Here is a 13913-nt window from a genome sequence, read left to right on the forward strand (position 1 = left end):
GTATGGCATTGAAGCTCGTTTGGAGGTTAGATAGCACAGTGTCCAAGGACGGGCCGGAAGTATACAGAATGGTGACGTCTGCGTAGAGGTGGATCAGGGAATCGCCCGCAGCAAGAGCAACATCATTGATATATACAGAGGAAAGAGTCGGCCCGAGAATTGAACCCTGTGGCACCCCCATAGAGACTGCCAGAGGACCGGACAGCATGCCCTCCGATTTGACACACTTAACTCTGTCTGCAAAGTAGTTGGTGAACCAGGCAAGGCAGTCATCAGAAAAACCGAGGCTACTGAGTCTGCCGATAAGAATATGGTGATTGACAGAGTCGAAAGCCTTGGCAAGGTCGATGAAGACGGCTGCACAGTACTGTCTTTTATCGATGGCGGTTATGATATCGTTTAGTACCTTGAGCGTGGCTGAGGTGCACCCGTGACCGGCTCGGAAACCAGATTGCACAGCGGAGAAGGTACGGTGGGATTCGAGATGGTCAGTGACCTGTTTGTTGACTTGGCTTTCGAAGACCTTAGATAGGCAGGGCAGGATGGATATAGGTCTGTAAGAGTTTGGGTCCAGGGTGTCTCCCCCTTTGAAGAGGGGGATGACTGCGGCAGCTTTCCAATCCTTGGGGATCTCAGACGATATGAAAGAGAGGATGAACAGGCTGGTAATATGGGGTTGCGACAATGGCGGCGGATAGTTTCAGACATAGAGGGTCCAGATTGTCAAGCCCAGCTGATTTGTACGGGTCCAGGTTTTGCAGCTCTTTCAGAACATCTGCTATCTGGAGTTGGGTAAAGGAGAAGCTGGGAGGCTTGGGCGAGTAGCTGCGTGGGAGGGGGGGGGGGGTGGAGCTGTTGGCCGAGGTTGGATTAGCCAGGAGGAAGGCATGGCCAGCCGTCGAGAAATGCTTGTTGAAGTTTTCGATAATCATGGATTTATCGGTGGTGACCGTGTTACCTAGCCTCAGTGCAGTGGGCAGCTGGGAGGAGGTGCTCTTGTTCTCCATTGACTTCACAGTGTCCCAGAACTTTTTGGAGTTAGAGCTACAGGATGAAAAGTTCTGCCTGAAGAAGCTGGCCTTTGCTTTCCTGACTGACTGCGTGTATTGGTTCCTGACTTCCCTGAACAGTTGCATATCGTGGGGACTATTCGATGCTATTGCAGTCCGCCACAGAATGTTTTTGTGCTGGTCGAGGGCAGTCAGGTCTGGAGTGAACCAAGGGCTATATCTGTTCTTAGTTCTGCATTTTTTGAACGGAGCATGCTTATCTAAAATGGTGAGGAAGTTACTTTTAAAGAATGACCAGGCATCCTCAACTGATGGGATGAGGTCAATATCCCTCCAGGATACCCGGGCCAGGTCGATTAGAAAGGCCTGCTAACAGAAGTGTTTTAGGGAGCGTTTGACAGTGATGAGGGGTGGTCGTTTGACTGGGGATCCGTAGCGGATACAGGCAATGAGGCAGTGATCGCTGAGATCCTGGTTGAAGACAGCGGAGGTGTATTTGGAGGGCCAGTTGGTCAGGATGACGTCTATGAGGGTGCCCTTGTTTACAGATTTAGGGTTGTACCTGGTGGGTTCCTTGATGATTTGTGTGAGATTGAGGGCATCTAGCTTAGATTGTAGGACTGCTGGGGTGTTAAGCATATCCCAGTTTAGGTCACCTAACAGAACAAACTCTGAAGCTAGATGGGGGGCGATCAATTCACAAATGGTGTCCAGGGCACAGCTTTGAGCGGAGGGGGGTCGATGGACCTGGAAAGTATGAAATGACTTTGCAGGCTATCTCTGCAGTAGACTGCAACTCCGCCCCCTTTGGCAGTTCTATCTTGACGGAAAATGTTATAGTTGGGTATGGAAATCTCCGAATTTTTGGTGGCCTTCCTGAGCCAGGATTCAGACACGGCAAGGACATCAGGGTTAGCAGAGTGTGCTAAAGCAGTGAGTTAAACAAACTTAGGGAGGAGGCTTCTGATGTTGACATGCATGAAACCAAGGCTTTTTCGATCACAGAAGTCAACAAATGAGGGTGCCTGGGGACATGCAGGGCCTGGGTTTACCTCCACATCACCCGCGGAACAGAGGAGTAGTATGAGGGTGCGGCTAAAGGCTATCAAAACTGGACGCCTAGAGCGTTGGGGACAAAGAATGAAAGGAGCAGATTTCTGGGCATGGTAGAATATATTCAGGGCATAATGCGCAGACAGGGGTATGGTGGGGTGCGGGTACAGCGGAGGTAAGCCCAGGCACTGGGTGATGATAAGAGAGGTTGTATCTCTGGACATGCTGGTTGTAATGGGTGAGGTCACTGCATGTGTGGGAGGTGGGACAAAGGAGGTATCAGGGGTATGAAGAGTGGAACTAGGGGCTCCATTGTAAACTAAAACAATGATAACTAACCTGAACAACAGTATACAAGGCATATTGACATTTGAGAGAGACATACAGCGAGGTATACAGTAATCACAGATGTTGATTGGGAGAGCTAGCTAAAACAGTAGGTGAGACAACAACAGTTAATCAGCTAGCACAACAACAGCAGGTAAAATGATTTTGACTAGGCAGAGAGGGTCGGATTAACCACACACAGAGCCTGAGTCCATAATAGTGCTTATGCAATAAATGTATTGGACGAAGGAAACAAACTCTGCTTTGTGAAAACTGTGCGGTTACGTCCTTCAGTACAATTGTGTTTGGCAGAGTAGTGTATGAACTGAGCAATGTGTTCATTTGAACTCTAAGCATTGATAGGAAAACAGCATTTTCTTTTCTCCTACAAAATAAACAAAATATCGTGTTGACATACTTTCAGGTCATTTGAAGAGTGATGTTTAGGGTCAGAGAACCAGATTATACTTTGTCCTCACTTACATTCGCTACATAGAAGTCTGGACGAGAACCGTAAGTAGGAATGTCAGTCAAATCCTAAAATGCATTTCCATGTGACAACACACTTCACAGATGACAAATTGGTAATGTACACTCCCCTATGTATTTATTTGGACAGTGAAGCTAAAACTTTTAATTTGGCTCTATACTCCAGCATTTTGGTTTGAGAATGATTTGTGAGGCGACAGTACATAATGTCACCTTTTATTTGAGGTTATTTTTAATCTGTTTTACCGTTTAGAAATTAAAGCACTTGATGTATCAAGTGAATTTGTCAAAGGTTTAGTATTGGTCCAATATTCCTAGCACGCAATGACTACATCAAGCTTGTGACTCTACACACTTGTTGGATGCATTTGCAGTTTGTTTTGGTTGGGTTTCAGATTATTTTGGGCCTAATAGAAATTAATGTTAAATAATGTATTTTGTCATTTTGTAGTCACTTTTATTGTAAATAAGAATGAACACTTCTGAACACTTCCACATTAATTTGGATGCTACCATGAGTATGCATAATCATGAACTAATTGTGAATAATGAGTGAAAAATTAGAGGCATAAATATCATACCTCCCCTGTTATTGGTAATGTTACCAAATACTAAACTTTTGACTAAATTGACTGTACTATAAGTGAATGTCTCCAAATATGTTGGACACCTTAAAATGGGGGACGAGATACATAAAGTGCATTCATTTCTAAACAGTAAAACAGATATGCATGAAAATAACCTCAAATAAAAGGTGACACTTTACTATAGCTTCATATAAAAAAATAAACGTTTGCTCTCAAATCCAAAATGCTGGAGTATGAACTCGACCTTGAACTCATCTGTGTGTTTGCCAGTACTGTAGTACTGTAGTACAGAGACTGATAGATCCAGATTGCAGAGAGGACTGTGGGTTAGAGGGATACGATTCTGAGAAAGCGTTGTCGCCACACAATTGACTGTGACTTCATTGTGCCAATACTAGATACGTTTATTTTTACTTAGTTTTAACTGTTAGTTTGTTTTGCCATAATCTCATTTGTTGTCAAGTTAAGGTTTCTTTTATTTTCAAATATCAGTTACTGGCCGTGTTCAAGAACATAAAACATGTGATTTAAGATTAGGATCACTTTATTGGTCAATAACACACAAGGTCCAACCAAAATGTTACTTCAGCTTTTAACCCAACCCCTCTGATAGACACATACATGTTTTGGAGAGGTGTAGGGAGCTGCCACACTGGGCACCTGTGGAGCTGTTGTTGTGGGGGGTTATGTGCCTTGCTCAAGGGCAGGCAATGTTATCTAGGATCTGATACCAGCAACCCTCTGGTTGCCAGCTCACTTCGTGCCAGAGTTTTCTTATTGACCAAGGATTCGAACTGGCAACCTCGCCGCTCTAACTGGTAGGTTACCTGCCACCCTATTCATAGGTAAATAGTGTCTGACTGACTGATCTGCAAATAATATTGAGTAGTTATTTATGATGCAAGGTGATTTGTGAATCAGTTAGTCTCGACTTGCCTTTAAATTCTGCACACCCCCGTTGTCATCAGTCAAAATGTATAATGGATTGCCCCCTGCTGTTTATCTATGCGATTACGTCAGTGTTCAAATGTCAACCCCCCCCCCCACACACACCCCCACACACGCACAAATAAAAAACATATGCTATGTGCCCGTTGGGAACTTTATATTTGTTGAGATGAGACAGGGACTCAAACTAATACAACTTTATTCTCCATATGAATTTTCTGTAATTTCTTAACTCCCTCAGATAACGTACATCACACTGACACACAGAGCACAGGATCAAGCCAGGCCGCAGTGCCGCAGTGCCGCAGTGCAGCACTGCACCGCAGGCCGCAGTGCAGCACCCCTGGATGGAGAGCATGTTGTTGGTTCCTTGGGGACAACTTACAACTCTTCAGTGATCACCTTGACGTTCCCATTGACTATGAGCTCTATGGTTTCCCAGTCAAAAATGTTCCCTCTGGGAATACGTTTCCCAACATGCAAAGCCTCTATCATGGCATCGGAGAGCACGTAGTCCCACATGTTGACGTCTGTGATCTCTCCGACGAAACTCTGCTTGCTGTCAAAGTCCTTCAGGAAAGAGTCTGGATCCTGTCCCAGGATGACCTTACCTCCATTCTGCACTTTGTGTCCTGGTTTATACATCTTCCTAATGCTCCTCTTCCCATCTACGTGGAACGCGGCCATACCTGACTTCGAGTCCCAGGTGAGACAGAGGTGGGTCTGGAAGGTGTTGAGCTCAGGTAGGTGGAAGAAGACCCCTTCCCCACTCATAAACAGACCGTACCTGCCGTCAGCTTCTCTCCACATGTTGAGCTCGTCGTAGTACAGTGTACGGTAGGCGAACAAGATGATCTCACGGTTGCCCTTTGCCAGTTCTGTGGCCACCCGCATGCACAGGGTGAAGGCTCCCATGTCAAGATCCTTCTGAGGGACCAGCTCCACGTAGCTGTTGTCATTTTCCTTTGGGAACACCAAGGATCTTCTCATGGGCCTCTCTATAGAGAGACAGAGAGAAGAATCATGCAGGCCTGGGTTCAAATTAAATCTTTGTGGCAGATGGCCAGGGTTTGCACTTTCAAGAGTTTTCTATTGGTTCCATTGCGACAGGCAAGCTCAATCCAACACAGCTAAAGTATTTGAAATGATTTCAAATCGTATTTGAAACTAGGTGTGGAGTCATGTGACAGTGACACAGGCTTGAGGGGTCAATTCCATATGTCATTCAGTCACTTCAGGAAGTGTAGTGACATTAATTGCTCGAAGCAAATTAAAACAACCCATTTTCAATTCAGGAACATAGGACGACAGTTTCCTTATCTAAATGTGCACACACAATGCTAGAAGAGTAAAATGTCCCCCATTGTGTGAATATTGTGTGAATATGAATATAAATGGACCAGATTTGTGTTTTAGGAACTGTATTAGTACCCGTCCTAGACTGTTCACTGTTCTGGGAAGCTTTATAGCACCACATTTGGTTAAGCTCACACCTAAATTCTCTAAACAATTATCATAATAGATTAAATTTGAAGCGCTTTTCAAAACACCAAAGTCACTTTACAATAGTGACACAGAAATTAATAAATAACACAAGTGATTGACTATCTACAAATTCGACCACAGAAGTGAAGTTCAGACTACCTGCAGAAGCTAAGGAGAGAGAGACACCAAAGATGAGAAGAGTTGCCAGCAGCCCCATTTTATCCCACAGAGCCTATGAAGATAAATACATTAAATACATGATAAATATACATACATACATAAATATTATATACATTCATTACAGCAGAGACAGTTTTAGATGTTTTTAGATGTCTTTTTGTCACTACAATGTCCTATTATTACAATACCCACATGGTCAGATGAAGCAGATGCTAAACTACAGGACGGTTTTGCTAGCACAGACTGGAATATGTTCTGGGATTCCTCCGATGGCGTTGAGGAGTACACCACATCAGTCACTGGCTTCATCAATAAGTGCATCGATGACGCTGCTGCTACTCTCTGTAATTATCTATGCATAGTCACTTTAATAACTCTACCTACATGTACATATTACCTCAATTACCTTGACTAACCAATGTCCCGCACATTGACTCTGTACTGGTACCTCCTGTATATAGCCTCGCTATTGTTATTTTACTGCTGCTCTTTAAATAGTTGTTTCTTTTATTTCTTATTGTTCTTTTTTTGAGTAATTTTTTTAAAACTGCATTGTTGGTTAAGGGCTTGTAGGTAAGCATTTCACGGTAAGTTCTACACCGATTGTATTCGGCGCATGTGACAAATAACATTTGATTTGATTTGAACGTAAATGACGCATTCAGGTTTTAACCACTAATTATGAGGTATTAGGTAATGCAGGAAAATGATTTGTCTACTTACCATTGTTGATCCGCCTTATCAAATGGTTACCTAGTGTGCCTCTCAAACTGTACAGTATATATACACTCACCCAAACTCTTAGAAATCCATTTCAAAACATGTGACACTGATAACCCAAACCCTGAATTCCAAGTTATTGATTGTGTGTGTGTTGTGAAACTTAGTCTAGCTAAAAGCAAACAACAGACCCAGTGTCTGTGGCATATTACATTTTTTTGGGTAATTTGAAAACTCTTAGTACAAAACCCCCAACTGGTAACATTTGTAATGCAGCCAATCTTACATTCAAAACCTTTCACTGTGCATTCATTTGGTTTGTAGACATCTTTCATCACACAACTATTGATCCAAAAGATGCACTGAATGTACAAAACAGCGTATATAAATTGAGTTGCACCCCTTTTTGCCCAATCTCAATTCCCTGAGGGCATGGACTCCACAAGGTGTCGAAAGCGTTCCACAGGGATGCTGAACCATGTGACACAGATCTGAACTGGTGTGGGACAGTGACTATGCATTTTTACCAACCAATACAGAAGTCACAAACTATGTACAGTGGGGCAAGAAAGTATTTAGTCAGCCACCAATTGTGCAAGTTCTCCAACTTAAAAAGATGAGTGAGGCCTGTAATTTTCATCATAGGTACACTTCAACTATGACAGACAAAATGAGAAAAAAAATCCAGAAAATCACATTGTAGGATTTGTATTTATTTGCAAATGATGGTGGAAAATCAGTATTTGGTCACCTACAAACAAGCAAGATTTCTGGCTCTCACAGACCTGTAACTCCTTCTTTAAGAGGCTCCTCTGTCCTCTACTTGTTACCTGTATTAATGGCACCTGTTTGAACTTGTTATCAGTATAAAAGACACCTGTTCACAACCTCAAACAGTCACACTCCAAACTCCACTATAGCCAAGACCAAAGAGCTGTCAAAGGACACCGGAAACAAAACTGTAGACCTGCACCAGGCTGGGAAGACTGAATCTGCAATAGGTAAGCAGCTTGGTTTGAAGAAATCAACTGTGGGAGCAATTATTAGGAAATGGAAGACATGCAAGACCACTGATAATCTCCCTCGATCTGGGGCTCCACGCAAGATCTCACCCCGTGGGGTCAAAATGATCACAAGAACGGTGAGCAAAAATCCCAGAACCACACGGGGGGACCTAGTGAATGACCTGCAGAGAGCTGGGACCAATGTAACAAAGCCTACCGTCAGTAACACACTACGCCGCCAGGGACTCAAATCCTGCAGTGCCAGACGTGTCCCCCTGCTTAAGCCAGTACATGTCCAGGCCTGTCTGAAGTTTGCTAGAGAGCATTTGGATGATCCAGAAGAAGATTGGGAGAATGTCATATGGTCAGATGAAACCCAAATAGAACTTTTTGGTAAAAACTCAACTTGTCGTGTTTGGAGGACAAAGAATGCTGAGTTGCATCCAAAGAACACCATACCTACTGTGAAGCATGGGGGTGGAAACATCATGCTTTGTGGCTGTTTTTCTGCAAAGGGACCAGGATGACTGATCCGTGTAAAGGAAAGAATGAATGGGGACATGTATCGTGAGATTTTGAGTGAAAACCTCCTTCCATCAGCAAGGGCATTGAAGATGAAACGTGGCTGGGTCTTTCAGCATGACAATGATCCCAAACACACCGCCCGGGCAACGAAGGAGTGGCTTCGTAAGAAGCATTTCAAGGTCCTGGAGTGGCCTAGCCAGTCTCCAGATCTCAACCCCATAGAAAATCTTTGGAGGGAGTTGAAAGTCCGTGTTGCCCAGCAACAGCCCCAAAACATCACTGCTCTAGAGGAGATCTGCATGGAGGAATGGGCCAAAATACCAGCAACAGTGTGTGAAAACCTTGTGAAGACTTACAGAAAATGTTTGACCTCTGTCATTGCCAACAAAGGGTATATAACAAAGTATTGAGATAAACTTTTGTTATTGACCAAATAATAATTTTCCACGATAATTTGAAAATAAATTCATTAAAAATCCTACAATGTGATTTTCTGGATTTTTTTCTTCTCATTTTGTCTGTCATAGTTGAAGTGTACCTATGATGACAATTACAGGCCTCTCTCATCTTTTTAAGTGGGAGAACTTGCACAATTGGTGGCTGACAATTTTTTTTTTTGCCCCACTGTATATGTATTGGGAAGACATGGTTGTGTTAACTAAAATCTATTTGAAATGTACTTGGGAACATATATATGTAATAAATGTATTATTTTTTATAGAGGACCTGTGGTTGCGCCACCAATATAATCTAACCTGAGCCAGATGTGGGCGTACACAAGCCAGTACTAAGTCATAAAGATAATGGCGATGCAAGGCTAAGGGGAGTTAATCATTTACATAGGAAGGAGGGAACATGTCTGGTGGAAATGTATAAATACTGATGTTCTGAACAAGAAGAGTCAGTTCTTCCATGGACCAGCTCGGCTTGTTACTGTTTGTAATAAAGTCTATTTCAATTCACAAGCTCCGGAATCTGAGAAATATTTGATTCAATATTTCCACGACAACTGCTGCACCTCACATAGTAAATTCTCTATTAGATACAGAGGTTCTATACTCTGGAATTCCTATCTCCACAATGCCAAAGCATCATCATCCCTCAATAACTTAAAGCATAGACTAGAGGTCAGCCTGAAGAACCAAACTACCCAGTAGTCTCCTCCATGTAGCCTAACTCTCTCTCGCGCACGCGCACACACACACACACACACACACACACACACACACACACACACACACACACACACACACACACACACACACACACACACACACACACACACACACACACACACACACACACACACACACACACACACACACATAATCAAAGAAGGTTTTTCTTCTATACTGTACAATTATAATTAATATGATTTGTTTAACTGATTGACATTTTTGTTTTGACTTATATTTGTGGTGTGGTTTTCATACAAGCCCTTCAGGTCTTGCTTTTGGGCTTCCAACCTCACCTGCACAACATTTGTAAAAAAAAATGTTTATGTGTGCTGTTTTGTCTTTCACATATTTTCTTTGCTGCAAATAAATAAAACCAAAAACCTTCTCATAAGTGCTTTTGTTGCTATACAGTAGTGAATAATTGAATAATAACAATAAGGTTAACCGAACTTTCAAATTCTATACATTCTATCCATCAAATGATCTGTCATGTGCTCCCTCCCATCTTTCATCTCAGATCAGGAAGACATGCTGATGCGATCTTCACCAACAGCTACAGGAAGGTTCTAGGCCAAATCTCAGCCAGGAAGTTCCTTCAGATCATTCTGGAAAAACAGCTACGGGGAGTAGTGCATGTTTAGGACACACTTTATTTGGATAATCCAGATGCTCTACAGATGGTCATACCATCAACAACCTATCTGTTGATAAGCAACTGCTTGCTAAGGTTACGGTTAGGTTTTGAATACAGGTTAGGGTAAGGGTTAAGGTTAGGGTCAGTGTTAGGGCTAGGGTTAGGATAAGAGTTAGGTTTAGGGTTAGGATAAGAGATAAGAGATAAGGTTAGGATTAGGGCTACACTCTAAAAATTAGGGGTTCAACAAGGGTTCTTCTAAGTTCTTTGAAGAACCTTAGGGTTCTTGGCACTGAAAATGGCCCCCAAAAGGTTATTCCAAGTACCCCATAGGAGGTGGGGTTCATCGAGGAACCTCCGTAGTTGTTGGAGGTTCTTGCAGGAACGTAACTGCCCAACTGAAACACTTGGATTTGAATATTAAAGGACAGAATATGCAGTCACTTAACTGAAAAATGTAAAGAGCTCCTCAATTTAAGGTTGTTCCCTTGTATGATTTAAATTGATATTGTTTTATGATGATACCATCTGTCTTTTCATATCTGTGCAGATCTTTCTAAAACATAGAATGGACACAATTCAATAGATACCAATCAACAAAGAGGTACGAATATGTAGGCTATAAGAACATGTTGAAGGCTATAAGAATATGTTGAAGGCTATAAGAACATGTTGAAGGCTATAAGAATATGTTGAAGGCTATAAGAATATGTTGAAGGCCATAAGAATATGTAGGCTATAAGAATATGTAGGCTATAAGAATATGTTGAAGGCTATAAGAATATGTAGGCTATAAGAATATGTTGAAGGCTATAAGAATATGTTGAAGGCTATAAGAATATGTTGAAGGCTATAAGAATATGTTGAAGGCTATAAGAATATGTAGGCTATAAGAATATGTAGGCTATAAGAATATGTTGAAGGCTATAAGAATATGTTGAAGGCTATAAGAATATGTAGGCTATAAGAATATGTTGAAGGCTATAAGAATATGTTGAAGGCTATAAGAATATGTAGGCTATAAGAATATGTAGGCTATAAGAATATGTAGGCTATAAGAATATGTAGGCTATAAGAATATGTTGAAGGCTATAAGAATATGTAGGCTATAAGAATATGTTGAAGGCTATAAGAATATGTAGGCTATGAGAATATGTTGAAGGCTATAAGAATATGTTGTAGGTTATGAGAATATGTTGTAGGCTATAAGAATATGTAGGCTATAAGAATATGTTGAAGGCTATAAGAATATGTTGAAGGCTATAAGAATATGTAGGCTATAAGAATATGTTGTAGGCTATAAGAATATGTTGAAGGCTATAAGAATATGTTGAAGGCTATAAGAATATGTAGGCTATAAGAATATGTAGGCTATAAGAATATGTAGGCTATAAGAATATGTAGGCTATAAGAATATGTTGAAGGCTATAAGAATCTGTAGGCTATAAGAATATGTTGAAGGCTATAAGAATATGTAGGCTAAAATAATATGTTGAAGGCTATAAGAATATGTAGGCTATAAGAATATGTTGAAGGCTAGCTGTATTGGGTGCAGATGACTGCTCACTTTTGTGTTTGTGTCTGCAGGTATGCAGACAAGGAGACAAACAATGGTACGTCAATTGGTACTGGTATGTTATACATATCCCATTTACCGTTCTCCTTCCTTACCTCATCAATGAATATCCCATAGGCCTCTAGATTACAAGGTATGTGTCTGAAAACCATTATCAAAACAGTTTTTTTCATTCACCACAAAAACCTATGTATTTATTTAACTAGGCAAGTCAGTTAAGAACAAATTCTTATTGGCAATGACAGCCTAGGAACAGTGGGTTAACTGCCTTGTTCAGGGGCAGAACAACAGATTTTTAACTTGTCAGCTCAGCAATTTGATCTAGCAACCTTTCGGTTACAGGCCCAATGCTCTAACCACTAGGCTACCTGTCTCTAAGCACTAGGCTACCTGCCTCTAACCACTAGGCTACCTGCCTCTAACCACTAGGCTACCTGCCTCTAACCACTAGGCTACCTGCCGCCCCAAAAGTATGAATACTGCCGTGTGCATATTTTGTCAATCATCTGTATAACTACTATTGTTTGGATTCACAGACCTCACCCTCCCTACACCTCTGATGAATATAAGGGGAATAAAAATGGCATAAATAGGAAAGTATACCAGTTTCATTTGAGGACCAGGATGTTGACAACTGTGCCATACAGATTGCAAAATAGTTGGGAAGAGATTTTTGAGTTGAGTTGATATATAAAACAACACAAGATTCAAGACTTCGTGTTTTTCAGCTAAAATTATTGTATAGAATTCTTGCCACCAACAAAATGTTGAATATTTGGGGCATAAAATCATCGAAGCCCTGCAGATTCTGTTGTGAGGATACAGAATCAATAGACCATTTATTTTGGTATTGCCCTCAGGTAGCCTGTTTCTGGTCTCAGGTTCAGGAATGGTTGAAAATGCATAGCATAGATCTTAAATTGACCCTAGAAATAGTACTGTTAGGAGATCTGGAGAGACCGGGTCAGTCAATTACTAATATACTAATACTCTTAGTAAAAGTATTTATCTTCAACACGCAATCTGTAGATTCTATTCGATTAGATAGATTGAAATTGTACGTTAAACATCACAGCATAGTTGAAAGATATGTGTTGCGTAGAAACACGAAGTGGGTGGCCAGCAGAGAGAGGTGGGATGGGCGGAGGGAAGCTGAGGGTTGGGATGTGGAAATGGAGACAAGTGGGAGTGGAGTTGTTGTGGGAGATAGAATGATGGTCAAAGATAAAAATAAAAAATAAAAAAAGTAAAAATAAAACATAGAAGTACATTTGAATGACACTAAGTGGCAGTGTTTTTACAACTAATGCCGGTTTGCCTGAGGCTGATGCCGTGCAGGTGTTTGTACACATGCATATACACACACGCTCATTCAAATAAACACATACAGAAACACACACATACATGTAATAGTGCCAGACATGCACACAAACACATACAGTTGGCATTGCTGTTATGATTTCAGTTGTCCTTCATGTCCTTTGTTATAAATGTATTGTTTAGTTTTATTTATTTATATATTATTGTTGCATTGTTGTTTGCTGTTTTCTTCTGTCTTTTCCTTTTTTCTCCTTAATTCATTCTCTTGGTTGTTGGTGCATAGGGATCTTGGGGTGGGGGTTCATTCTCTTGGTTGTTGGTGCATAGGGATCTTGGGGTGGGGGTTCATTCTCTTGGTTGTTGGTGCATAGGGATCTTGGGGTGGGGGTTCATTCTCTTGGTTGTTGGTGCATAGGGATCTTGGGGTGGGGGTTCATTCTCTTGGTTGTTGGTGCATAGGGATCTTGGGGTGGGGGTTCATTCTCTTGGTTGTTGGTGCATAGGGATCTTGGGGTGGGGGTTCATTCTCTTGGTTGTTGGTGCATAGGGATCTTGGGGTGGGGGTTCATTCTCTTGGTTGTTGGTGCATAGGGATCTTGGGGTGGGGGTTCATTCTCTTGGTTGTTGGTGCATAGGGATCTTGGGGTGGGGGTTCATTCTCTTGGTTGTTGGTGCATAGGGATCTTGGGGTGGGGGTTCATTCTCTTGGTTGTTGGTGCATAGGGATCTTGGGGTGGGGGTTCATTCTCTTGGTTGTTGGTGCATAGGGATCTTGGGGTGGGGGTTCATTCTCTTGGTTGTTGGTGCATAGGGGGGATCTTGGGGTGGGGGTTCATTCTCTTGGTTGTTGGTGCATAGGGGGGATCTTGGGGTGGGG

General features: G+C 41.9%; 1 protein-coding gene across 2 annotated transcripts; it reads right to left on the reverse strand.

The window, feature by feature from the left end:
* Window positions 1-3992: 3992 nt before the first annotated feature.
* Window positions 3993-6921, reverse strand: LOC109898232 (pentraxin fusion protein). Of its 2 annotated transcripts, XR_004203058.1 has the most exons (4): window positions 6803-6921; window positions 6059-6131; window positions 4740-5412; window positions 3993-4693 (listed from the first exon to the last, which is right to left on the reverse strand). XR_004203058.1 is itself a non-coding variant. In XM_031790337.1 (3 exons), exons 1-3 carry the CDS (start codon window positions 6803-6805, stop codon window positions 4796-4798), a joined length of 693 nt encoding a protein of 230 aa, XP_031646197.1. In that variant the 5' UTR covers window positions 6806-6921; the 3' UTR covers window positions 3993-4795. The 2 variants fall into 2 exon arrangements, 1 of the variants encoding a protein (XP_031646197.1); XM_031790337.1 differs by having other exon boundaries at window positions 3993-5412.
* Window positions 6922-13913: the final 6992 nt, after the last annotated feature.

The sequence above is a fragment of the Oncorhynchus kisutch genome, linkage group LG1 (genome assembly GCF_002021735.2).
Source record: "Oncorhynchus kisutch isolate 150728-3 linkage group LG1, Okis_V2, whole genome shotgun sequence".
NCBI classification, from domain to species: domain Eukaryota; kingdom Metazoa; phylum Chordata; class Actinopteri; order Salmoniformes; family Salmonidae; genus Oncorhynchus; species Oncorhynchus kisutch.